This window comes from Corvus kubaryi, unplaced genomic scaffold, assembly GCF_017639235.1.
Source record: "Corvus kubaryi isolate FWS band 111438036 unplaced genomic scaffold, C.kubaryi_AGA036_p1.0 37394, whole genome shotgun sequence".
NCBI lineage: Eukaryota > Metazoa > Chordata > Aves > Passeriformes > Corvidae > Corvus > Corvus kubaryi.
The window spans coordinates 4,621,051-4,647,497 of NW_024581133.1; the positions used below are offsets into that span (position 1 = coordinate 4,621,051).

Genomic DNA, 26,447 nt, shown 5'->3' on the forward strand with positions numbered 1-26,447 from the left:
CAAAGGGAACAGCTATACTAATAGCAAGCAGCTAATTCTCCTTCCTGAGTTACCCTGAATGCTCTTTACCCTGAATACCTCTGAATCCGGCCCACATCTCTCCCAGCTGTATTCCTACTCAGCATTTTACACACAATCCTCTGCTCTCACCTTTGGTACAGCACTGAATTTTTTTTTTTCTTTGGTATGTTTTACTTGTTTCTCTTTAAACTCTACCACTGTACTGGTCAGTGATGTCCCTTCTCCCAGCAGGACCAGTATTTCCAACATTTCTGCCCCTTGACTGAATCCCTCTCTAAGAACTGCATCATCCTGTGCTTCAAAGCACTTGCATGAATCAGTAAAGCCAGGCTTCCTCTCCCAGCTTTTGGGGTTTTAATTATGTGTGGCCACTACATGCAATTATGGCAGCAATCTCCCCGTGTCAGCCCATGTTCTTACAGAACGAGATCGGGTATCAACATAATGCAAATGTCTGGCAGGCAGCATGCAGTCTTGTCAATATTGGTTTTGGACAGGGTATCTCATCCCTGACCGTGAACCATCCTTTATCATTCAGAGGAGACCTTGATCACAGCTCCCATGAGAAATTCAGAGAGGGAGAACGTCCCAAAAAAAGCACAGCCTGTAAATTGATAAGAATGAAAAGAGAAATGGCATTTCCAGGAACATAACCTCCCAGCTACCTCACAGCTTGTGACACCCTTAACCTTAACCCCTCCCCACAAACAGCTGAGAGCTGCCTGAAAAAGAGCCAATAAGGCAGCCAAAAAGCAAGATGTTCTTGCTTGGAAAAACATATTCTGGTGTTTAGGGTTGGAGTCCTGCTACCTTCTAATGGACCCCTTTTATGGCCTCAGCTATTGACTCCACTGTTAAACAGACAAGGATGAACAGGAACAGCAGAGAAGTCCTAGCAACAGGAGGACAGAATATCAAGTATATATTGCAGTTACAATGTCTTCTCTCCATTTGAAAAAGCCAATCCAGACATAAGAAACCAATGGAGCGAGGTCACTTTCCAACACCCCTGGAGTCAAACCCTGTGGGTTGTTTCCTCCCTGCACTGCATGACACTTGCACATTGATTTATTTAAAACAAATGTAAAAATTCCTCTTTTTCAGTGAGGACAGTTAAGAACAATAAACAATCAATGAATTCTTCCACAAGCAGTGGAATTAATAAGCCTGGTTTCCTACAGATATATTTCAGATGATCCCTTCAGCTGCCAACCTTAGTGATTTCTGTCTGTTAGGGCAACAGGCAGCACAGGCTGGGGCTACTTTGAGACAGCTCCATCTGTCTGACTGGCAATGGCTGTCAAGCTGGCTGTTTCTTCTTAGAACAGGGCTGGGAAATCCTTTGGTGAGGGCATTAGTGAGGACTCTGTCCTCACAGTAATTTCCAAGGAATATAGAACAACATACTGTTCCTGAGACTCCTATCTCTCTTAGAAGAACTTGCTAACAAGTTCAAAAGTTGTGGGAAAAAGAGTAGAGACTCCTCACAACCAGGTAACATGACTGGAGGTGCCTCAACTGACCAGACAACAAGTATATTATGACACTTCAAGGCACCATATGCCCCTGAAAGCACTGATACAAAAGCTGGTGATTTGATAAAAACCTGCAGCCTATCTTAAGACTATATGGTAAGTTTCTTGTCCCTATTTAGAGAAATACATCCCTATTTAGAGAAATAAATTTATATATCCTGTTTAAGAAGTCAAATATACACACTTAGAAATGGAAAGTTCTGCTCAGTATATTTAATATCTAAGAGCAGTGCGTAAGGTGTCCCTGTGAAGCGAAAAGAGAAACAAAACCAGGTGGCCCTGATGACACAAAAGCCATCCTTCTCTCCTTTAATTTGCTGCTATCATCTTTAGGGGAAGCACCAACTAATGACAGATCCTAGGAAATGTCCCAAAGACTGATGCTGCTTAGAAAATTCCCTGCCATGTTGCAGTTTCTCTTCATTCTCTTGAAGCTGTGCTCTACATCATGTAACCAAGCTTAACACAGTATTAAAAATTAAACATCAAGGACATTCACTTACAAGCAGTTATTCCAGCAAACATCTCAGCAAATCTAGGATCTCTCTCTTGGGAGAAGATAGCATCAGGCTTTTCCACAGACTTTCCACCCTCGTGAACATTAGCTGGTATACTTGGAACGGGCACCTGTTGAGATACACAGAGGAAGGTAATTCCCTCTACTGTATTTGACTAAAAGGAATTCAGGGGGAGTCACAATGTACTTTCAGTATGGCTGAAATCTGCTATTGTTTTACATTTCAAATGATCAGAGGCACAAAGAGAAAAATCTGAGAAATTTCACCTGAGATAAGTCATAGGATGACAGCCCATCTCTTTGATGTACTTCAAGTTCTGCTTGCTGTTGCTGAAGTTGTCTGCAAGGGAGACAAAGTGACTTTCTTACAAAAACCAATTAAGATACAAAAAGGAATAGTCACAGTCCCCTATATTACAATCCCAGTGAAACGTCTCTCAGATGATTTACTAAATCCTTTCCTGTGAGATCCATCTGGCTTTACAGCTTCCTCACTGAGAAAACCTGCACCACAGAAAGCAAAAGGGCACAGGAAGAATTTTGCTGTGAGAGCACAGAAATGTATGTGGGTAATGGAGGATGGCACACAATCTCCTGAGAAAGGATTTTTAAATTCACTATTCTTCATTCATCATCTTCCTCGTGTTAACGTCGAACACACCAGACCCCCTCTCTGATTCTGCTGAAGGAAACAGTAAGCTTGCTCTCCAGGAAGATGCCTAATGACAGAACACCTCAGCAGCTGGAAGGTTATCCAGATGTTTTGCACCTCCCATTAACAGTCGCTTTCTGCTGCTTGGTCACAACAAGCAAGAAACCTTCTGGCCTGGAGATGCACAGGTAGAACACTCAGCTCAATTAGCAAAGAACATATAAACCCCTCCAGTCATGCTAGAGCTCAGAGATTAGGATAAGACTGAACTGACAAAATACTTGGATTTGATACTTGTAAATGATCCTTGACATTGCTCACAGTTTGTGTATGTTTCTGGCCTCTTTCTGGAGGACAAATCACCCCAAAAAATGGGAATGACACACTGTGTGCATCTTCCCCCAGAGAGACATGATACTTGGACAGCCAGGAATAGATGAGATTTTGCAAAACAGCAAGATTGTGGATTTGAAACTCTGGAAAATTGCAATATATTTTTAGCCACAGGCTTAAATTTTAGATTTTAATCCAAATCTTCTTTTAAATTTTGAAATAGATTCAAATGCCAAGGGATTGAGAGACAAATTTGCAGACAAAGTCAAATGACGAATTAGACACAAACTGATGGAAACGTGAGGAATCACTCAAACAAGTTAGGGAAGTAAGTAATAGATTTTGCCATCCCTTGAATCTATTCCAGAAGACACTTTGGTCAGTTACTATGCTTCATGGCACAAATCTGTGATCTGCAACACACAGCAGGTCGGAGTAAGTGGCCAAAAGCCTTCTGCAAGCCTTACAGTGTGAGAACACATAACACAAGGAATCTCTTTTGTCCTAGCAGTAACATGCAAAAAAAGGCAGTCCTCCAGGTCATTAGAGAGCCATGGATTTTCCCTATTATTTTAGCTAACAGAAAATTCCTAAAAATTACATCTGGAATGCAAAGACATTCTTTGTTCACAAGCATAAAATGCATACTTTTCCAACAGAACTACGGGAGGCAATTTAATCCTGGGGAATCTATGGGGAAGTTTCTAAATACCACCCCGTGGACAATAAACACTCATTAAATCCCGTTGTTAACGTGAAAGCTAATTACACTGTTTCATTTGTTTTTACTACCACTGACTCGGTGCGTGTGTCAATAAACAGCACATTAGGTCTCCTCTGTTCCCTATAAAGAATGTTTTCTTGATTCAGCCATATACATACAAATGAGCCAAACCAAACAGCACACTCACTCCTTATTTGTTTTGTAGGCACTTCTCTAACTTAGTGCTCCTTCACCCTTCTCTATCTTTCATCTCTAATACTCATTAAGCTGCAGTACAATATAAACACCACATTGTGTTAACAGCACTGAACTTTGGGAACAACCTCCCCAAATCCACTTCCTATAAAAACCACATAGTTGCATGTATCTTTACTGAACTCTGTGCAAGCTATGCTGCACTTAATTAAGACTGAAATGCAAAGCCAGGATAGCATCTTCTGTTGTTGTTGGCTGCTGCTGTATAAATAGTTTAAATGGTGCTTGAAACCTGAAAGGAAATGTGCAGCAAGTCATGGAGCAGCCGACCAGGGAGAGCTCAGTGCTGCTGCTGTGGCTGCTTCAGACCCTGCCCTTCTGACAGCCAACACAGGCAGGTCCCTTCAGTCAGCCAACTGCTGGACAGTAAAAATGAAACAGAACAAGGGATTATTACCAGTTTGGGGCAAAACTCAAAGTGCCTTCTGACTTTGAACCCAAAAATTGTCCTTGGTTTCAATTTCAGTTTCAGGGGTTCAAGGAGTAAATGAAAAATTTCTTGGCTATACAGGATAGCCAACACAGCAAGTGAGGCACTGTCTGGGTCGACAGAGGATTCTGCAGGAACACACCCACAGGTAAATATGAAACTGGAAAAGCCCCTGGCTTGGACAAGGAATGGTTCAGTAAATCAGAAGGCTTTGATAGTTACTTCAAATTTACTTTAGTAAATACACATGGAGGAAAAAGGAAGATATTGTGCAAGTTCTTTTTACATTCGAGATGATGTTAAGCCCTCTCTATGAAGTCACTGGTTCCCTTTTCAAGCATCAGAGTAAAGAAAAACAATTTGAACTTTAAAATTAACAGGCTCTTTGGTGGGAGATAAACAACACTACTGCATTCCTACCAAGCTATTTTTATGTAATACAGGCACACGTGCTTCCTGTGGCTGATTTGGACAAAAGCAGAGTAGTAAAAGCCTTGGGGCTGTGGTTGCAAAATCCTCTTTCAGAAATTCTCAGTATCTCCCTCTATTAGCCTAGAGCTTCAACTCACTCCTGTGAAAGGGTCTGTCTAACACCAGTATCAGACAGACCACAGATGGCACGAGAGCATGAGAAAGTCTTTACCACCACTACCACCAACTGGAATTTCATCAGGATAGTTGATCTCTTTAGTATTTTGGCCCACGAGAATCCAGACCAGAAAGCATCTCTCCCAGAGGCTGATTCATCCAGCAGGCTGCTTCCAGCAGTGACCTGTGCCAGCTCACTCCGACACAGAAAGTCTCAAGACTCAGGACAACCACAGGATTCATAAATTCATACGGTGCAGTGCAGGATCTGGGGCTTCCGAAAATGAAAGATCAGATATTCCACTAAGGTCATAAAACTATGTCTCTTCTTTATTTTGATGTATATACATATAAATAAATAAATATATATATATATATATCTATATAAAAGACCTTTATATAATCTGCCACCACAGCATTATCATATTCAAACACTGTTCTATCTGTATATTAAATAAATGCTGATAACAATTATTTTTTCTCTTTGGAAATCAAACAGTCCCAACTACACAGGAAGACGTGGTCAAACAGGGGACTCTTCAGCTGAACACAGCACAAATGCAAAAAGTTAAATGGTTCATTTCTCCAGGAAGTTTCTCTTGGATGACTACACCCAAGTGAAACTGAGAGAAGTTTTCTTTTCTTTCTTTCTTTTTTTTTTTTTTTTTGCAAAGAACTAAGTGAACATTTGAACCTAATGTTTCCTCATCCGTCTGTACCAAAGGCAAGTTTGGACATTTGACTGTGTGAAGCTCCAAAGAAGTATCTTTATTTAAAAAAAAAGGAAAAAAGAAAAAGAAACAAACAGAAAAAGAAACAGAACAACCAAACCAAGCCAACAAGTAACAGCAAAAATCAATTAATCCCTCCACAACTGGAATCATCACTGCCCTCTACAGTCTTTTGGGAAAATGCTGTTCACTGACCAACTTGAGCTGTTCCATTAACAGACACACACTGTGTGTGTTATGTTCTGTGGCTTTAGGCTATCTTAAGTTAAACACTGATTTAAACCTAGATTTTTCAGCTACATTGTCTTTACAATTCCATGCTGAATTTTTAACTGCCTCAAGCCTGTATTTTATGGGGCTGCCTCGGTTACCACAGTGATGGGCAGATCAAACCTGTCTCTGTGCCTTCAGCTGGGCAGAGCAAGGCAGCCCTGCCTGGTCTCCATGGGAAGCACCTCACTGGACCCAGAACACCTTCCAGGAACACACAGGGATGGCCACACACACCTGGGCTGGTGCCAAACCACCAGTCCCAGCAGCAGCTTAACGAGGAGCTGGAAATCACCAGCTACACCGTGACGTACAACTCTTCAGGGCAGCTGGAAATCAGAAGTCAAAACATGACCCCAAACTTGGAAAAAAAAAAAAAAAACAGGCAGGAACTTCAGTAACAGGCAGGAACTTTACAGTAAGTCCTCTTTGGAAATCTGAGAAGGGGGAGAGAATAAGGGGAAAAACAAAACCAGTCTGAATGATGCATTCTTTCTACTATTCAAAAGCAGGAGTATAATGGGCTGTATCTTGCCCATTTCAGAACATTTTCAACATGACAGGAAAGAGGGAACATCCTCTGTCAAAGTAGCAGCAGGCAACTTCCATATTAGGTCAGCATTTCTGGGTTGTTATTCAAAGCTAGCAAGAGAGAGGGAAGCAGAGCCAGGAGCTGGCACAGTCCTACTCATCACAGCGAGTGCTGTGGTGCCAAGCTGAACTGTACAGTGCAGGCTCAGGAAAAAGCATTCCCAGAGTCAACACAGCATAAGCCTCCAGCCCCACTTTTTCATCCGTGGCTTCTCGGGAACAAAGCACAATTAAGCCAGCCTGGGACAAACCTCAGAAAATGTTTTATATTTTGCAGGCCTGTTTTTGCATATACAAATTATTTGGGAAAATATTATGGGACAGCAGAAATGTGGAAATAGCTATTTTGATGCACAGTGCAGACAAGCTGTCTGATTTCAAGACACAACTGCCTGTTTTCAATGAGCTTAACTATTCGGTTTAAGCCCAACTTTCTGGGTATGCAGAAAAAAAGTGAGGAAAACAATTGTGATGCTGGGTTTCATGTAAGTGAATGCACAGCCCTTCCTTCCACTCCAGGTATGTGCCATGTCCAAAGAAGCAAGACAAGGAACGCCCAGAGGCACTTCCAAACTCCAGTGCCAAAGCCCCAGGGGCTTGTTTTTACAGTGGAGCTCTCAGCAGGCACCTCCACCAGCAGACTGCTCGTTCATCATTTCTGATATATGGTCTAACAGGCTGAGATCTCAAACCCAGTAACTTCGTCTCAGCTGAAGACCTCGCAAAAAATCTCTGGTCAGACCAGAAGCAGATTTAATTTTAGGAATAGATTAAGTTTATATTGGAAAGAAGAAATGTTTATTAAAAAACCCCACACTATAAAGCAATCAAGGCCAGATTAGCTTCTGCAGTTACTGGCTGAGAACTCAGCAGGCTCCAAAAGCATCTCTGCTCAGTCCACAGAGATGAACCTCCACCACACTCTGAGTGTTACCTCCTCCTAAGACGCCAAATGAAAGATTTTTGACAATACTAATTCCAAGACAGAATGATTTCATTTCTCTCTTAAGATAAGGAGTTGGATCACCCCCATACTTGGGGATATTCTATCAGACCTAAACTATCAGGAACCCTTCCCACTCAAACCTACTAAGAAATAATTTTGCCAGCTTCATTAGGTCCTAAGAGTAGATACAGCTCAAGCAGAAGAGCCCAGAACTACAGAATGGTATGGTCACAATGAACATGGACATGGAATTTTCTTCTGGCTCAGGAGTCAGGCTAACCTTCCTCCAGTATCAGGACAGCTGCTGTGCTGCTGGAAGCTCTGTGTTAGTTCAAGGTAGCCTGGATTGAGATCAATGGCCTTGTTTAATGACATAACAGATAAGGGACGTTTCCCCCCAGCACAGCCAGGTCCTGGAAGCATCACGGGGTAACAACACAGAGGAACAGCTACACTGGGAGATGTCCTGATGCAGAAAAGCCCTGTTACAGAAACAAAGGTACCTGTTAAAAAATTGGGATGTGCTTCACAGCGGAAAAGAATGGTTACAATTCCCTCAAAAGCACAGGGCTGAGCACCCAGGAAGGCACATACTTTACATTAGTGTTGGTGCAGATGATGTACTCGATCTCATCCGAGTAAGGATTCTGAAACGTGAAGCTGCTGGTTCTGATCAACATCCATTCCCGGTTCTTGGTGCGAAAACGATACATCACAGACAGGACTTGACCTTTCAGTTTCACCACCTGCAAAGCCATTTGGAAAGGTTAATAACAGGAGATTGCTACCTGCTGTGCAAATGAACAGTCAACAGCAGCAACTGGTACGTTTTAAACTTGAATTACAGAAAGCTAAGGACACAGCAGAGGAACTCTTAATTTGGAGAGAATACGCAAAATCCTATCCATGTTTACAGCTATTTCCTTCAGAATGAAATCCTCGTGCTTTGTCATATAAATGCCAATTTCCAGCCTGCTTATTTAAAGAATACAGGACAATCATCAGGTTGTGCTGTTATCCCAGCACAGAAACTTTTAAGAATGTTTAAATGTGAAACACTCATCGAGAGATTGACAGAAACCAAACTGAGGATCTTTTAAATGTTTGTATGTAAACCATAAACCAATCACTGCAGCTGAACAAAAGCCTGCAAGAAACACCATTTTGAGGTTGACTGCTTTTCTGCTTGGATACCCAGCTATACAATTAATACATGTGATAAATCAGCATCAAATTTTAGGACAATGCTTAAACACAATGGTGTTTATTTTTTGGTTTTTTAGAAACCATCAGGTTCCCCCTACCCCAAACATATAAAAAGACTCTCTAGGATAGCAAATTGCTAACAAGCAACACTTGGTTCTGGCTTTCAGAAGAAAAAAAGAGTGAGCCAGTGTTTGAATGGAGAGAACACTGATAAGCCACTGTCCATTTTAATACTATGAATTCCTTGCTTGCACAGCCTATTTGTTTGTAACTAAGAATTCAGATGTCTGGGTTTGGTAGCTGAAGTTTTGTTCAAGTCAACAGTTGGGCACCAAATGAGCATTAAGATGCAGCCAACTGAAGCACATTCAGAGCAATCTCCACACACTGGCCCTGCAACTGCATTTCACGTGTCATCCAGCAATCTGGGGTTATGCCAGAAGGAAAATTTCATGGGTTTAAGTCATTCAGCTGGCACTTACCTGGCCTATCTCTGTTTATATTTTACAGCTTTTCCACCAAGCTATCTCAGGGCTGCCTCAAGGAAGGAAAGGGAAGGTCTACTGCAAATAAATGCCACATCTTGTGGGTTCTTAATCCTTCACATCTGGAATTTACTTTTTATTAGCTATCTGCAGCCCGTATTCTCTAAAAGTAGAAGTCCCACTATGTACTTTCTGTCTTTACTGACAAGCAATTGGATTAAGAAAAATGTTCCAATCCTGTTTTCTTCAGAGGTTTGCACTTCACATTAATCAACTGGATATAGGATTAAATGGAAAGAATGCAAATAGAACGACAATTCAAATAGGAGACACAAAAAGCTTTAGCAAAGCCCAGGAAAGTTCAAAATCATCCTGAAGTAAATGACTTTTGGTTGGTTTTGTTGGGAGTTTTTTAATGCTTTTATAGGGTTTTTCTGAGTTTACTGAGTGACATTCTTTTCTCAGCAATTTTTTACTACCACACCCAGGGTAGAAATCACAGAGCTGGTGTAGAAGTGTGCAATCTGAATAGTATCCTACTGGGTATCCAATAGTTGTATTCTGGACCCTTTGATATTAACCTGTATTTGTTGGCCTTAGCCTTGAGACTATCTTATTCTGGCCTGATTTTTCCCACCCTGATGAATGAATTTATCTTACCAAGGAAGTAAAGCCCTGAGATAGATACTGGCAATTGACCAAAAATTGCAAAACCCTCCCTCCCTTCTCTGTTATGCACCAGCCTGGTTCTGATGCTGTCAGCAAATTAGAAGTGTCAAGTTTTCAGGTTTTAATAAAAAAAAGAAGAGTTTATTCACAATCACAGTTACCTTTTTAATTAAGAGATTTTTAAGTCCAAACTAATAATAATAAAACAAATGGCAGTGATCTATTACCCTGAAACCTTGATTAAGCAAACAGTAATTCTGTAATAATATATAAAGCAGAGAGATTGCTGCTGGGAAAATCCTGAACTGCCTTAAGACAGAGCACACAAACAAACCAGCACAAAAATTTTCAAAGCTAGTGATTAAACTCTACTTTCTTGTATTCTTTGGAAATAAAGACCACCTGGTGCAAAACTTAACTGTTTATTTCAGTCTTTTATTGCATGATGGGAGTAACAGCCCCAATCACACTGCTACTGTACCCAACAAAAATATACCAAAAAAGGCATAGCCTGCTGAAGAAACAGCACAGTATTGTCACAGACTGGACATAGACTGAGTGAGCAGGAACTTTCACTTCTAACTGCACTTTTTCCTGCTGTCTTCCTGTATGACCTTAAGCAGATCATGAAGGTCCCTGATCCAGCTAATCACTTATGCACATGCCTAGCAGTGAGTGGTGACAGTGGAGTCCCCAGCAGCCGAGCTCAGGGACACTCTGGCAGCCTCCTACAGCCTGATCTCCCTCCCAGTGAATACAGGGAGGCCCAAGTCATTAACTGCAATGTTCATTAGTCAGCCCTGCTGAGACCCAGGCAATCCCAGGATGGATTCACTGTAGGCGGATGTTTGATGGGCCATTATCCAGCAGCTCTCTGCCACTGTCTCTTGGACAGATGAGTGGAATCAATCATTTGGGCACCAGTGAAAAAACAGCATATGTGTTCTCACTGCTCCCGCACCGCTGACGCCACCAGGCACCAGCTCAGGGAGCTGAACCAGCCGAAAGCTGAAAAGATCCATGCAAAAGGAATTAGTGCCTTAGCCTTCCCAGCAAGTCCATCTGTGCCAGCACCAAGGCAGCAGGAAGGGTGGGGAGGAGGGCAGGCAGGAGAGAAGAGGGGAAGCAGGACCTGACTCCAGGTGACAGGTTGGGAAGGTTCAGCTGCAGTATCACACCCCCAACCAAGGTGGGGCAGAGGAGATGTCTGGGTGTGGTGACCTGTTTAAAGCATTGAACTCTCTCACAGCCTGTGAAAATCAACATCTTGAATTTTAAAAGGCTGCTGTTTGTACTCAGTGTGTGCAAGGGAACAGCTCAGGAGCACTGATATCTTACACTGTCTCCAATGCTTCTGCAGAGACCATAACCTCAGTTTCACAGTCTGTTCTAGGGACACAGCATTTAGTTGTTTTTCCCCAAGAGGCTGTGTTTGTGCATGCTATGCCTGAACAAACAGTTGGCTATACGAATTATTTAGAAGTCACTTCATATTCACGTTTCACAGCTGAAAATACATCTCAGCATCCAACGCAAGGTGGATCAACACAACTTGGTTGAGCTGTTGGCTGTTGTTAGAAAATCTGGAACCACTTAGATCAACTGAGCCTCAGCAGTCGGTTAAACATCCTGTGCTGGGCATTCTGGTGCAGCAGGAAAGGCACTGAAAAGCCCAGCAGTAAGGAGGCAGCTCAGGGAAAGCACTGCTCCTGCATGTCCCAGCCCAAGCTGGAACAGTGAGCTCTGAACGGAACAAATGCCATGGATACAGCTGATGTAAATGTGGCCCATGGTAAAAACAAATCCAAACCAGTAGCTCTTCCTGTATGTTGTATTTCTTTTGTTACTTCCCTCCACATTTCAATTTCTAATTGGGAAAAAGGGCCAAATTACACGTTGATGTAAAGTGGCGTAACTCCATGGAAGTACATGAAAAAGCAAATCATCTGTGCTAGCAGAAAACTCAGTTACAAACAATCCAGTGTCACAGAGGGATGTAACACTACTTCCAAAACAACAGCACATCTTGGAAGGCAAATCATTTTGGTTACCACTTAACATAGTGGGATCAATTCAGGCATCTCCAAAACAGCTCACCCTGTGCAGCAAAAAACCGAATATATAACGAGAAGATTTATTTCTGAAAACACTGTCAACCCATGCTGCAGTTTCAACTACCATTTAATATGCAGCTTAACTGATTGCTAACTGACCAACAAATTGACTTGTATCTTGCCACTCCTTCTCCTGCATAACAGAAAAAAGTACCTTGAACTATAAAATAAAAACTACTTCTGTGGTCAAAATAATAACAAAATAATAAAGTGTGGAACAAAAGGAGCAGGACACAGCACCTGTTGGAAACTCTCTCTCAAATGGCTTTGATCTTCAGGATGGCAGAACTCTAAAATATCTTTCCCCAGAAGATCCTAGAATAAAACATAAAGCTACGTAAAAAACCCAAACCACAATACAAATCCACATGCAGACCTGCAAGTAATTCTTGCGAACACAAGATCTACCACCCTTAATGGGGCTACTCAGTTAATCAAGGATGAGCCACACAAACAAGGTTTGTAGGCATCATACCCCATGTTTTTACAAAAAAAGTTTAAGTGATTTTCTAACACCTGTGAAATGGTATCTTGAAAAGACTGACATCTACTACTACAGCTCATTTTATGGCACTATTTTTTGTAAAAACATTTGTAAATTTAAAATAAAAAAGATATGAATTAGCAAATGAGCAAGGAATTACTTTTGCCTCTAAATTGCAACTGTTGGGAGTTATCTGAGGGAGAGCTGTGGTTCATTTACTATTCTGCTCAGTTCTGCACTAGCCTCCTGTTCAGAGGAGCAGATGTAAGCCTAAAGGAAAATAGATGCTGTAAATTATGTTTGCTTACTGTTCAAGAGATTGGCAGAATCAAAGGTCTACAGGACTAAAACTCTCTCCAAGCACTGTTAACTTTCTATCACAGAAATGTCTTCATTGGAAAGCTGTGCAAGGTTCAGAACACTCTGCTGTTAGCATTTTAATCAGATCTAAAGGTATATAAAGACACCCCACACAGAGGCACGGACAGCAAAGAAAAACGAACAGCATTTAGTGCATGATGCATGAACTACCAGCTACAAATAATTCATGTTTGCAAATGGGATTTTCTCCATTAGCTCAACCCACTCTCCACATTCCCAGTGGCCACAGACCTGGGGCTGGTAGCCAATGACGCTGATGCACCTTGGGTCCACGAAGGTGATGACCCCATCAGAGTTGTGCCTGGACAGGAACTCCGTGGGGACCGACATGCCGTTCAGGTCCATGCACACGGGAGAGCTGGTCACCTAGGGCCAAGCAAGTCCACACCACAGTCACCTACAGCCAAATGGGACTCCACAGCTAAAGAACAGAGTCTGCTGGCAGACTGCTAACTGCTAAAGGAGGTCATAAATAAAACAACAGCACAGATAAATGACAGAACAGCCTTTAGGACAGTTTGCAGGGCAAGCATCTCACCCCATGGCATCTATCAAGGCTTAACAGCACAGCAGAAAAACAAACACACCACAAGTTCCCAAGAAGGGGGGATACAGTGAGGACAGAAGTCCAGCTGGATTCACCTCACTTTGCAGCACATCAGGCATCATGGTTCCTATCTTTGTCAACCAAGAATGAAAGACTTGCAGAGGACAATACTGGCCACTCATTTTAGGATAGGAAGCCAACCCATTATCTGTAAACATAACCAACAGGACTGTTCAGACTGAACACTCATGTTTCAGGTGACATGAACCCCACCTGAAACACCTACAGAACATGAGCCAAGTCCTCCAGAGGCTGAGGTAGGAGACACTAGACCAGCAAGTGGCTGCTTATAATGAAAAACACAGTTCTCTAAATATTTCTCAAATCTCACCAGAGAGAACAATGTGTTTTCAGCTCTCTGCCTGAAATCTGTGCCATAAGGCCACTTCATACCCATTCTTTCCCACTGGAGCTACAAAGGAGACCACTGATTTTCTTACAACTTCCAGAGCTATCTCTGCTAACAATGCAAAATGAGCAAAATCTCATTTTTTTGCTAACTTGGAGTTGATTAGCCAGTTAACTGTACACAAGATTTCAAGTTGCTGTTACAGAACAAGAGTTTCTAATTTGTGCACCCTGACTCCTTTCTGATTTAAGCCACCCACAGAGCTTCCTCCTGCCCTCCCTCACATACCCCAATGGCTCCTCTAAAGTAACAGACATTTTGACATCACTTGGAAATCATCTTTCTTTGGAAGCTGTAACACACAAACCCCCACAACTTCCTTCTTTCCATTAGTGGAATATATTACTCTTGATTATGAAAGCATGATTAATCTAAAAACCATCCCGGAGTACTTCTGTAGCTCTTGCATGGCCATGGAGAGCCACTCTGCAGACGTGCTAACGCTTGCAGGCTGTTCACCTTGGGTAAGACAGGTTTGGCACCTGTGAAAGGGTCAATCCACCTTGTCAGGAGGAGTGATCCCCTCCTAGCAGATGGCAGCGAGTGCAGGGGATCATGCAAGAGGCTCAAACATGTTCACCCATGGCAGAATTCCCAGACCAGGAAGATAAAAACTGTCCTCCCTGCTGTGGTGAAGGAGACTCACCACGACTGCTTTAGCTCAGAGCTCTGAACTCTGCTCAGCAATGCACAAAGGAAGGAAATGCACTACAACAATTGCAACTGTCTGCACAAAAAGGAAGGAAAATTCTGTTCTCCCAGTTCCTTCAGCTCGCATCTGATCTGAATGCACAACACAATAGAGGCTGAGAATAAAGCTATGGTTCCTGAAGTGCCTCTTGACTACCTTATCTTTACCATTTTCAGAGTAACTCCTGCAATCACAGTTTTTCAAGTAGTTGATTAGCTGGAGAGAGAATGAATGGAAAAATGGCAGGGAGGGCATCACTGGCTTTGGGGGCCACTTTAACCCAGCATCTGCAGCACCTGTACTGCCACGTTTCTCACTACCCACAGTATCCCAGCCCTACACATCCTAAAGACTGGCAGGTCGGTACACACTCATCTTCAGGAGCATCTCTGCTGTTGTTACTGGATTAAGTACACATATGCACCAAAATCAGCTTCATTTTGCTCTGCTGACAAGTTCTAGACAAGTCACTGACTGCACAGACATCAAGGCACTTTATAAACTGGAGGTATATTACAAGTTACAGTCTAGTAGCAAAACAGCGTGCAGATCTTTTACAACTACACCAGAACAACGATCATGCTTTCAGAAATAGTTTGTATATGGAAAGACTGGCATTACCTGAAGCCTTCCTATTGCCACGAGGCAGTATTTACTACCTTGTCCCACATCAGCATCTTCTTCTGGTATCGTCATTCCTGGAGCAAATGATAACAAATACTGTTATAATTAGGAAATTGTGATAAATAGAGATGCTGCTGTCCTGGCTCTGTACTTTTCTAGATGTTCTAACTCTTACACAATAACCTTATTTTCCCCTCTAAGATTCAGTCATTATTTCTGGGTTCAGATCAGATGATCCTTCTCAGTTGTGCTCAATCCTACATACCTCACATGTATATACACAGTACCCATAGCAGCAATTTTGATTGCTGCAGACAAAGCAGATGTTAAAATCCCATCATACACTGAGATGGCCAGTAACACTTCCACGAGTGCTGCTGCACCAGCAGGAACCATGGGGTCACTTAATATGGTCAGTGAATGCACACTATGTTCAGTTTTCTTCGTGAATAATATCTTATAATGAGCCTTAAAAACAAGGCACAGCCTAAATTAATCATTAATTCTGTGCTCATATTTAACAGCTGGTTTTACTTTTTTCTATAATGGCCCAAACGTGCGTCGTTACGTTGGAAGACTGAAAAAATGTGGATGCTTTGCTGACACTGCTCGTTCCAGCTGTGTAACAGGAGTAACTACCATAAACACAGGAACAGTTTCAAAACATACATGTGTACTATTTTCCATCTCAGCATTTCACAAATAGGAACATTCAGATTAGCACTGTTTGCTTGCTTGTTGGCTAAGCCTTGAGTTAAGGCTATTTCCCAACTCCAGTACTGAGATACCAAGCTCGTATGAAACACTTGAAAAAACATCCTCCAGGAGTGACACCACTGACCTATTTTAAGTGATCTATAAAACTCTTTCACAAGGGTTTTTAAGGAACTCAGTCATAACAGGCAGTGAATCATTTAAAAGGCACTTAAAAGCATTAATGGAATTAATTGCAAAGCAGCTATCATTTCTGAAACAACAGCCACTTCATTCTCTAAATGTATAATCCCCAGTAGAAGTCAATCTTTGGACAGTGCAGAGGATGACAGCACACCACTTTCTTAAATGACACCTCTAAAAACAGCTAAAAATGCAGCTGAATGAACTGAAGTCATATCTAAGGATGTTATTTTGTATCAAAACAGTGGAATCTTATCTGACAATCAGTGTCTAAATAGCACTTTACAGGTATTTTTTGGTTCTCTGATGCCATGAAGATTTTTTGCCTTTTTATACTCCTGTCATACTTTTTTACAACTTCTGTATTCCCAGTGCTTTTTGCCTACATTCTTGGACTTGTTTGTTCAGCTAGGAGACTAAACATTTTAGAAGCTTCGTAGCTAGGGATCAGTGTGCCCCAGACCCCAAGGTCCTCTCCAGAACACATTCTGTAAACCAAGATAGAACCATGCAGGGGAAGGTTCCTTGGGGAGGGGGGCTCACTTGAGCCTCTCATTGGGGAATCTTTGATAGATATGCTAAATAGTAACACCTATAATGTTACACCAGATCTTTTGGGGGTGCATTGCAGTGTGCACTGAGGTGCATATGACCTGGACGTGTGCACCTGAGGATCCTTAAAATAAATACCAAGGTAAAATCCCTTTTTCCCTTCTAACCGTGTATGCCTCTTGATTTTAAGACCAGGGAAAGGCATCACTCACTGAACTACAATAAAATAAAATAAAATACAACAAGTCTGAAAGAAACCCCCCCCCCCCCATGTTTTTGTATAATATATTGAAAGTTGTTGTGCAATAATTTCACAGTCTGGGGGGCACAACATTATTTACAGTCCCCTCCTGGCAACCAGAATTTTATCAAGGGTTCTCAAGAGCTTTACAAAGGAGGAGCATTATTGTCCCATCTAACAAGTGTTGTGTTAAGGACGCAACTCCTGGCATTTTACCTGGATAACCTTAACCAAAACATCCCTTTCAAATGGAGTTTTCCATTTGAGAAGGACAAATTTTAGGAATACTCCCTTCATTTCAAAAGCTTTTCCAGTCATTTCCTTAGTGGCACAGAGTATTGCAAAGGACAGCAAAGATAGAGCTGGACAGCTTCCACTTTGCATAATCTTTTTTTCTCTTCAGCTTTCAACAATGCTTTCCTTTTTGGGAACTTGGTCCATGCTTGCTACTGCTCAAATAAAATCAAAGTAACATGAACAACCTCCAAAATTAAACCTAGCTAAGAAACATTATTTCTGATGTCACTCTGTTGACAAAGAGAGGCTGTTGTCCTAATTTTCATCTTTTTTTTTTTCCCTTTTGCCCAAGATGGATTACATTTGGTCTGTATAGCACATTGGAAAATGTATTAGTTGGGTTATGCCACAAGAGACTCTATGAATTAAAACCAATCTGCCTGGAATTAATCAATACATGACCCAGTGGATTGCTAACCCCTTCCCAAAGTGCCTAGAGGAGAAAATATGCAAAATAATTGTCTGCTTCTCTGCAATGTAGGTGCTATTACTGGCAGCATTCCATATAGAGAAATTATTTTCTTTACTCTTCAGCTGATATTTCCAAAGATTCAACTCTGGGTGTCTTTATATGGGAGGGTACATTTGCAGACGAGATTTACTTTTGCTTTAGCCCATTTCCTACTGAACACACTCCAGTATGGACAGGTAAATAAAGATATGCACTGCACTTAATACCAGTTTGTCCAGCTCTTAACACAATGTAATATTGCTCCTTAACATCACCAAGTACCATCATTATCTCCAAAAAAAGTTGTAAGAGCTTGGAGGAAAACAGCCACGAAACTGATCTTTAGGGGGCACCAACAAAATAAACACACTCCAGTTATTCACATTCTTTATGTGTAACCCTGCAAGAAGCTTTACTTCTCAACACCAAATATGCACCCCTCTTGAATAATAAATACAGCACTGTGCTTCCTGAGTTCATATCAACAATTGGCACAGCTAAGCCACAACTGAGCATCACAAATAAAACGCTGTGCCGTCAGAGGCTATATTTAATTTCCAAGTGTCCTTCACACCAGCAAACAGTTTCCCACAGGGCAACAGCATGTGTTGGTGTGGACACAAGGAACTTTTCAGTTTTCCCAATGAGCTTCCAGTTGGCTCTAACAACAGAAAAGCTTCATTTTCTGCTTTCTTTCTCTACCCTTCTGCCCCAAATTCTCTGCGAGCCACAGAACAGCGTTAGTTGATTTATAGTTTTATTTCACTACACTAAGAAAGAAATTATTTCTAATCCTTTAGAAAGATGGAATTTAAGTGTCCAGTGGTCACTGGCAATCCCCTGATAATGCCTGTCTCCATTAGAACCATTTCTGATAGTTACTTGCCAGGGAAGGAACTACACTGCCTGACTTTATCTCCCATAGAAAACAATGGAAAAAGTCTTTCACAAAAAAGGCTGTGGATAGCATACCAAGGATAAAAATCTCATGAAAAATCCCAATAAAAACTAAATTAATCACTCGTTCAAAAAAAATAAATAAAGCCTTAAAAATGACAGCATTGCAAGCAATATTCAAGCAACTATTTTGTTTTGTATTGGAAGAGGGAGTACTTTGCACAAATGTCCAGATTCTGGCCAAAACTTTAAAATAACCTAACAGCTTTGGCATGCTGTGGTTAAGATGTTACCGTAAGTCTGACTTGGAAGACTAAAATGTTTCTTTTTTAACTAAAGGAAAAAAAAAAAAGATTTCAACATTATCTGAATTTAACATTATTCTGTGACTTTTTATTTGAAGTTTTTGAAACATGTATCTATCTCTTTTCTTCACTATGTGCTTTCTGCAGATCCTTGCTTTGATTTACAGAAAACTACCAACATCCTGACAGACTTTATCTTCTCTCTCCACCAAATCCTATGGCATGAAAAAAAAAAAGCAAAACAAACCTATTAGGAAAGTATCATATGGACCACAGAGGACTCATTTCCTTCCAGGAATGAGATCTTCAGAGGGGAGAAAAACACAGAAGAAAAGCAAATCTTGCTTAAGTTGTAAATGGGAAGAAAAACCCAGAAGAAGGTCAGCACTTCTGTTTTATGACTGGTTATGAACTTGAAGCACTGTCTAGGCTGAGGATCACAAATTCTACCTGTGCTGCTTTGCTGGGAGCTGAGGGACAAAGGCTGGACTCGCTGCTCAGCCAGTTTCACACAAGGGGTCCTTTGACCTCATTTAGAATAACCCAACACCACACTCATTATTTAACCAAACACACAACATGACTGGCTGCAACATCCATCTGAAATATCTGACTCCTTTTTGCTTTGACTTCCACACCAAGTTCACCTTGATTACTTGAGGCCAGCATATAACCCATGGGGATATGTGTGTAGGTATCTTATGCCAGGTTTTGCACTTGATCTTAATTTTACCTGTCTTTTTAGCCACAATGGAGGAAAAGGAACAGACCATTAACACATAGCCTGAACAGAGGGCAAGGCATGATGCTTCATGTGTTTTCTCTCCCTTTTCTCAGTGAAGAAGGGGCTGAGGACAGTCTGTCAGTACATGAGCCTTGCTGCTCCACACAGGTGAGAAAAAACACAAAGGTAGGCTGGATGTGCAAAAGTGTTTTCACACTGAACATAGATCTGAGCCACAACACAACAAACCCAGTCCTTAAAATATGCCACCAGCTGTCTGTAGCTTATTCATTTTCACCTGTTTGAAGTACTCAGATGACTTCAGATTTGCACACACTCCTCACTGCAGCAGCACACAGTCTGTCACACCAATAATGATCACAGAACAGTTCTTCTCTGGATACATCTGTATCAGCACTGATTGTTTTATTCAGTGCGGGACTAAAAAAACTGAACAGTGGCCACAGAAAATGCAATTCATCCCAGAAAGAGAAAATACCAAGTGCTAAATAAATGAGACTAAGTACAGATTAAGGGCATTTGCTAAGATTTGTTGTTTTGCTTATGAACAAATAGTATCGTGTATTAGCTATATAATGCACATGCCACACTGCATGTTTTGAAAGAAAAGGATCTGGAGTTTATATTAGAGTGTCCACTTGGCAATTGAAAAATAAATGCAAATTATCTTTTCAACTGCTGAATTTTTAAACAGCTGTGATTTAGCACAAGCCCATTTATTCCCAAGAATCCAGAGATGATGCAGGGCTTGCTGATTCGAACAAAGTAATTTTATTACAGGGTAGAGAAGCCTTGGCAAATTCCATTACTGCTGTGGTTATCTCATTTGCTTTGCAGATTATGGTTGAATTACCACTGGAAATGAGAACAAATGCAGTGATGTTGTCACTTATTTATTCAAACATATAGGGGAACAATTCAGCCTATGGATATTCCCATTCAACTTTGAAAGTCAATGGATACATGACAATCACCAACACAAAGTGGGGAAGACTGGGAGGGCAAATAAACACTCATGAAAAAGGCCTCAATTCAGTTCTATGTGCCCTGAAAAAGGCACTCAGACATGACTAATAGGAGTAACAATTTCGATGGTAACATAAAAGACCACTGAAATTCCACATAAGGCTGCCAAAATCAAAAACATCTCCTAGGATTGTGCTATAGTTTGGAGGCATGAACATTGTGAAGGAGCACTGGGATATCATAAGGGAGCACCATGTGATTTTGAGGAGTGGAGTAATAGAAATGGGATGAAATCCAACATTACTAAATGCATAAGCATGCACTTGGGGAACAGTAACACTCATAAGCTAAAGCAACAGAAATAGGATGGAACTTGGTATTACTAATTGAAACATCACACAATTCAAAGCAAGATTTGCAGTTGAGAAGTGAGAAGAAGGCAGCCTGGAAGATATATATATATATTTATATCAGATGTCTTAGGATGCCTGCAGGATGCACCACACAAAAGAGAAGGATGCTGTATCCTACACTGCCAGGCAAGACAGGAAATATTGTTTGTGTAATCCATCTCTACAATCTCATCTGAAACAGGAATGTATAGTGCCAGCGACCTATATTTTGAGAAGGGGAGTGAAAACAAGAACAATTGCAGAGAAAGTCACAAGGGTAAAGAGAATGAATTTTGAGAATGGAAAGTAGAAGTGGGCTGGATTGTCTTTGCAGAGTCCAGGCTGACAGGGTATAACCTCCTTCTGGAAATGCACCAGAACACTGGAGAGACACAGAGGCACAAGGCAGGAAAATTCCCATAAAGTAACTGACCTTCAGTGAAATAAAAACTTCCCATAAAGCAATGAGGATTGAAAATTAAAGAAGCTGTTAGGCATGGGGAAGCAGTGATGTTTTGGAAGAGCTGAGAGGGGGAAAAGACCTCACCAATACCAGCTGGGATTTGCAATGTGATTGATACCTGGGCACTCAAAGACCCAGAAGATCCTTTTAATCCCATGCTGCTGTCCTGCAGAACCGGTGGCTGAAGGGCACACACTGCCAACGTCAGGACCTAATGCTGACATGAGCTCTTGCATCTGCAGCTCTGCACCAGCAACACACACCCCTGAAGAGTCAGATCTCTTTAAACATCCCACAACATGCAGCAAGATTCTCATTCAAGCTAAACAAAATCTTATTTGACCTCCACCTTCCTGAGGAGACATCCCATATATCAAGGTTGAAATTCCATTATGTTTGGAATTACCAATAGAAAAGTAAGTCTTTTTGTAGAAGAAAACAGAACAGAAAAAACCATCCATTTTCAGAGCACTTTACAGACACTGTGCTCTCACACTTTTGAGACAGAAGCAAAATTGAAACATCTTGACTCCTATTAAATCCTATTAGCAACAAGAGGGGAAGTTTTCCTCTGCTTCCGAAACCGCCTTGCAGCAGAAAACCAACAAGAAGTTCACATCTGCATGCTGGTTGCACCCATTTGGTACAAACCACCTCTCAGAACTCATAATCCCTGGATCAATGTGATTTATGGCCGTGGTGTACAACCACAAAAGGGCAGGACAGCTCCTGGTTAGATTCACGCCAGCAGGCGCTGTCGCATTGCAAACAACCTCTTCAACTCCTGCCAACGCCAAGGTCAAGGAACCCCGCTCATAACGAGGTCTGGATGAGCTCCACTGTCTCCTCCTGGAATTTTTCAAAGGTAAATATTCCCACATGTAACACCGAGTTCCAGCAGGTAAATGTTTTTCTCTGTAGATCAAAGCAATATGCCAAGACTTGATTCCCAGAAAAACAGCCTCAAACCAGAATTTATCACAAATACTGAACGTTCTCGAATAACACCATCACTGTGAACATCCATGTGCCTAAACTGAAATGACATGTTTTCATAGAGAGGTGCTTGCAACTCAGCACTTAAGTACAAAAGCATTAACTGGTGTTTTCTAGAGGTACACATGCTTTGCATCCACCTTTTTAAAATCAGACCATTTCTATGTTGGTTTATCAACATAAGTTGAAAACTTTTGGCCCCAGTTTCTGGAATCCTGCATTTCTGGCAATTCCTACAGCTGCTCTGTGACAGTGAAATTGAGAAGGGTGCCACGTGGAAAAAGGGCACTGAGTAACCTCAGTTGATTTTTTCTTACCAAAAGCTTCTCAAGGTAAGCTTTAATTGGTTACCACACTACAGTTCTCCCTGTTTTTCTTGCAGCATGCAAACCTGAGCCAGGTTTTCAGCTGTCCTAAGGACAGTTTGGTGCACACCGCCTTCCACGAGGGATACAAACCTGCTGGTGGCCAAGCCTTGATATAGCCAGTGCAATGGACAACAGCATACTGTGCTTCACCTTCTTTCACCGGGCCCAGGCCATTCCTGAATGAACAAGAAACACAAAAACATCCACGTTGATTGATATGAAGAATAGCTTTATGCTTTCAAACTATGAGTACTAGTGATTTACCAGTATTTGCAAGTTATGTTGGAACCACCCAAGCGTCAGCCTAGGATCCTGTACACTGCCAGCTCTGTTATGCTGCTATTCAAGCTGTACCTGTTTTCTTGTAATATTTCTCTGAGAAAGATATTGAAGATTGATTCAGAGATGGAGCTGGTGTAAGACAAAGAATTGGAGTGACACTTGCAAAGACATTTTGTTTGCAAAAAGATCCAGTGGGTGCAGGACCAGGTAACACTCCTGGAGTGGGCATTAACCCAGTGGCAAGTGAGAGGGCCGAGGGCAACTACAGCTGCTTTGTGGTAAATCAAGTAATAGTACCTGTATCTTTTTCTCATGGTGGTTATTCTGTTCAGAGGTAAATGATCCAGAGGAGCATTTCCACACCTAAAAGTAAATTAATACTTTAAAAAGCTAAAAAATTAATATAAATACACACAATGAAAATTTTGAGATCTTTATTACCATATGTAAGTAGGCAATTATGGATACTTATTTCTGGCAAAAAGTTGCATGTTCATGTTTTTTTAGAACGTGCTGCTTCCATAGGCTGAGCTTTTTAGGTGTGCTACAAATATTTTCTTTGAGAGAAATAAAAGAGACTAGGAAAAGATTCCCTTCCAAACTTCCCCAGCCTAAAGACTATTTGAAATTGATATCCCACATGTGGCTAAAGAATAGACACACTTCAAAATGCCATAAAATGAGTGTGAAAACTAGAGAAAAGTATGTCAGGTATCCCAAATATCCACACAGATCAATCTCAGTCTTCCTACAGCTTCCCTGAACAGAAAAATTCCACTGCCATCCACCAGCTACAATGTCTGTAGACATTAGGATAATGTTTGCAAGATCAAACTATTTACACTGTCAAGTAACTTTGCTGAAGACTTGTTCATGTGTATTTTGTGATATTTGTAAGTATGCCTAACTGTATAATTTCAACAATCCATCTGAAGCTGAGTAAATAGTTTGAAGGGTAAAAGCAGTTCATTTTTAATGGAAAAATAATAACAATGAAAGAAGCAACCACAAGGAAAGTTCACATTATCTGAGGCTCATTCCTCCCAGAAGGTTTTCTTTTTATTCCTTGAATTTTTTTTTGCTTAGCAGTCACTGCCAAGGAGAAGAAATGAACAACTAAAATAAGATTTAGAAATACAAAAACAGTGGGGTTACTGGCACGTGTAAAATCACTCTCATGTACTGGAGTTTATAGAATCAGGGTGCTAGGAAATAACTGCAATCTGAATTGTTTTGAAAGCTGGGGAACAACTGCAAACAGGACACTAAGCCTGGTTTTCTTTGCACAAACAAGTCCTCTTAATATGATGTGCAGCTTGGAGGAAGAAAAAGCAGTGTTCTCAGTGCTGCTCTGCTGGGCTGTATTTCTTCCATCCCAGTTAAGAGGGGGAAAAGGTTCTATAGCTCTGAAGTCTGATCTTACAGATATAAAGCATATAAACACCTCAGAAAGGCACCCAGGAGCCAAACATTCAGCATCCTCACAGGACTGGAAAAAATCCACCACATAACCAGAGTACAGGTATCTGTACTTTAATATGTCAAGTATTTTGCTTTGTGTGTTTCATTCTGTCATGAATTTTGCATTTGCTGTTTTCACCATTTATACTGGACATAGCCTACAGATGATGTACTTTCATCAGTCTGTAGTTGATGTACAGCTGTGTACTTTCCCCTCCTAACCACTGACAAAAATTTATTGCAATAGAAACAGGGGTTTTAGCCTGCTAGCACTAAAACAAAAGAAGTGCTCATGAGCCCCCCCAAAAAAGCACTGGGCAGACAGATCTCTTAAAAGCCCAAACAATGCAGGAGAAGTTGGAAAACTGCAAATTAAAAACCCTCTAACAATTACTCATTTATCTAGCATCAGCCAGCTGACATCTGGTTAATTCATACCAGGCTTAGGTTAATTCCTACATAGCTGGCAGGTTTGCAACTGAATTCCTGTTTATCTTCAAGATTCTTCTAATATTCTTGGTTTGCTGAACAAATACACAGAGCTGGGCATTCGTTACCCTTGCAAAAGCTTTGTTTCCAAATTGTCAATTTGAGTAACTTTACTAGAAAGGACAATGGTTAACAGTCCAGGGGTGAAGCTGTCATGAAGTTCCCTGGAAAAAGGAGCCCACACCCCACACTGACAATACTAACTACAACAGAAATGAGGTGCTGTTTCGCCTTTAACTGTGAAGGAAGACCAGGTTCAGTTTCACTCCAGTTGCTGAAGTAGTATTCTAGAAATACATCATGGGAGCATGTCATTCCAGCTTTAGCTTGTAATCAAGGTCAAATTAGTGCAACAAAATGTCTGAAGTCTAAGCTGAGGACTGGAACCATTATGGGAATACAGGGTCAATGCATACCTCATCCTGCAAATGAAAGAGCGCCTGGATCCCATGCACATTCTCATTGAGGACTGCTGACCCTCTTTCTTTACTGTCCCAGTCTTCAAGTCCAGGATTCGTCCTAGAAATGCCAGGGAGAGCAACTGGTGTTGAGTACATAAATTTAATTCCATTTACTAGAAACTAAGATAACAAAAGTTCACAAGCTGAATGCCATTAGCCCAGTTAGGGGAAAAAATACCAACAAAAAAAATCTTGATCCTGGGTCTCACAGGGGAGGATCAGTTATGTGCTGGTTTAACTAAGGATTTCAGCAAGGCTGACTCTGAGTCACAAGAGTGATGGCTCCTTCCTTGGCTGGCCCAAGACCAACTTCCAGGGCAGAGTCAAATGCCTGGAGGCAAACAAGGCAATGACAGCAGGCACAGCTTTTGACTTGATCCGCTTGCTCCACTCTTTACCAGAACTGTGGATAAAGCAATATTTATCAATCCCCTGACAGCTGCTCCTCTTTCCCTGTACTTGTGCCTATCTAGAACACTCTCACCACAGCACCACCTCACAGTGGGAGCTGTCAGGATGGTGAGATGCACAAAAGACCAACCTTTTCTCCTTGATGATGAGATACAGGATTTGTTGCAACAGCACTTATGGTGGGGGCCTTTCAAAGCTGATAAAGAACTGACATGTCAACAGCATTTCTAATTTTCAGACAGATCAGTGAGATGATCTGATTCACCACACAGCAACACAAGCCTGTGCAAGGTCCAGGGCCAGACCCTGCTCCCTACAACCCTCAGAAGCACACACCACAGGCACAGCTTGGAAAAGGGACAACAGCCACCCAGTCAGCTCAAGAGAGGACAAGACAGAGGGAATGCAAAGGTAGCAAGGGAGCAACAGATTAATTTTTTCATTTAAAACAGAAGACTGATTACTACAGACAGGTTCAGATCAGGGACTTCAGGACACTGGGTATCACCC

General features: G+C 41.4%; 1 protein-coding gene across 6 annotated transcripts in view; it reads right to left on the minus strand.

Moving 5' to 3' along the window:
- ARNT2 (aryl hydrocarbon receptor nuclear translocator 2) overlaps positions 1–26,447 on the minus strand; it is a 99,005-nt gene that overhangs the window by 17,501 nt on the left and 55,057 nt on the right. For 5 of the 6 annotated variants that reach the window (XM_042039230.1, XM_042039233.1, XM_042039229.1 and 2 more), the window contains 9 exons: positions 25,482–25,584; positions 23,413–23,478; positions 22,924–23,009; positions 15,261–15,337; positions 13,164–13,298; positions 12,308–12,382; positions 8,188–8,339; positions 2,341–2,413; positions 2,060–2,183 (listed from right to left, as the gene is read on the minus strand). In XM_042039230.1, the coding sequence (XP_041895164.1) occupies positions 2,060–2,183; positions 2,341–2,413; positions 8,188–8,339; positions 12,308–12,382; positions 13,164–13,298; positions 15,261–15,337; positions 22,924–23,009; positions 23,413–23,478; positions 25,482–25,584 (891 nt within the window). The remainder of the gene's footprint in view (positions 1–2,059; positions 2,184–2,340; positions 2,414–8,187; positions 8,340–12,307; positions 12,383–13,163; positions 13,299–15,260; positions 15,338–22,923; positions 23,010–23,412; positions 23,479–25,481; positions 25,585–26,447) is intronic. The other variant, XM_042039234.1, reaches the window with a different exon arrangement.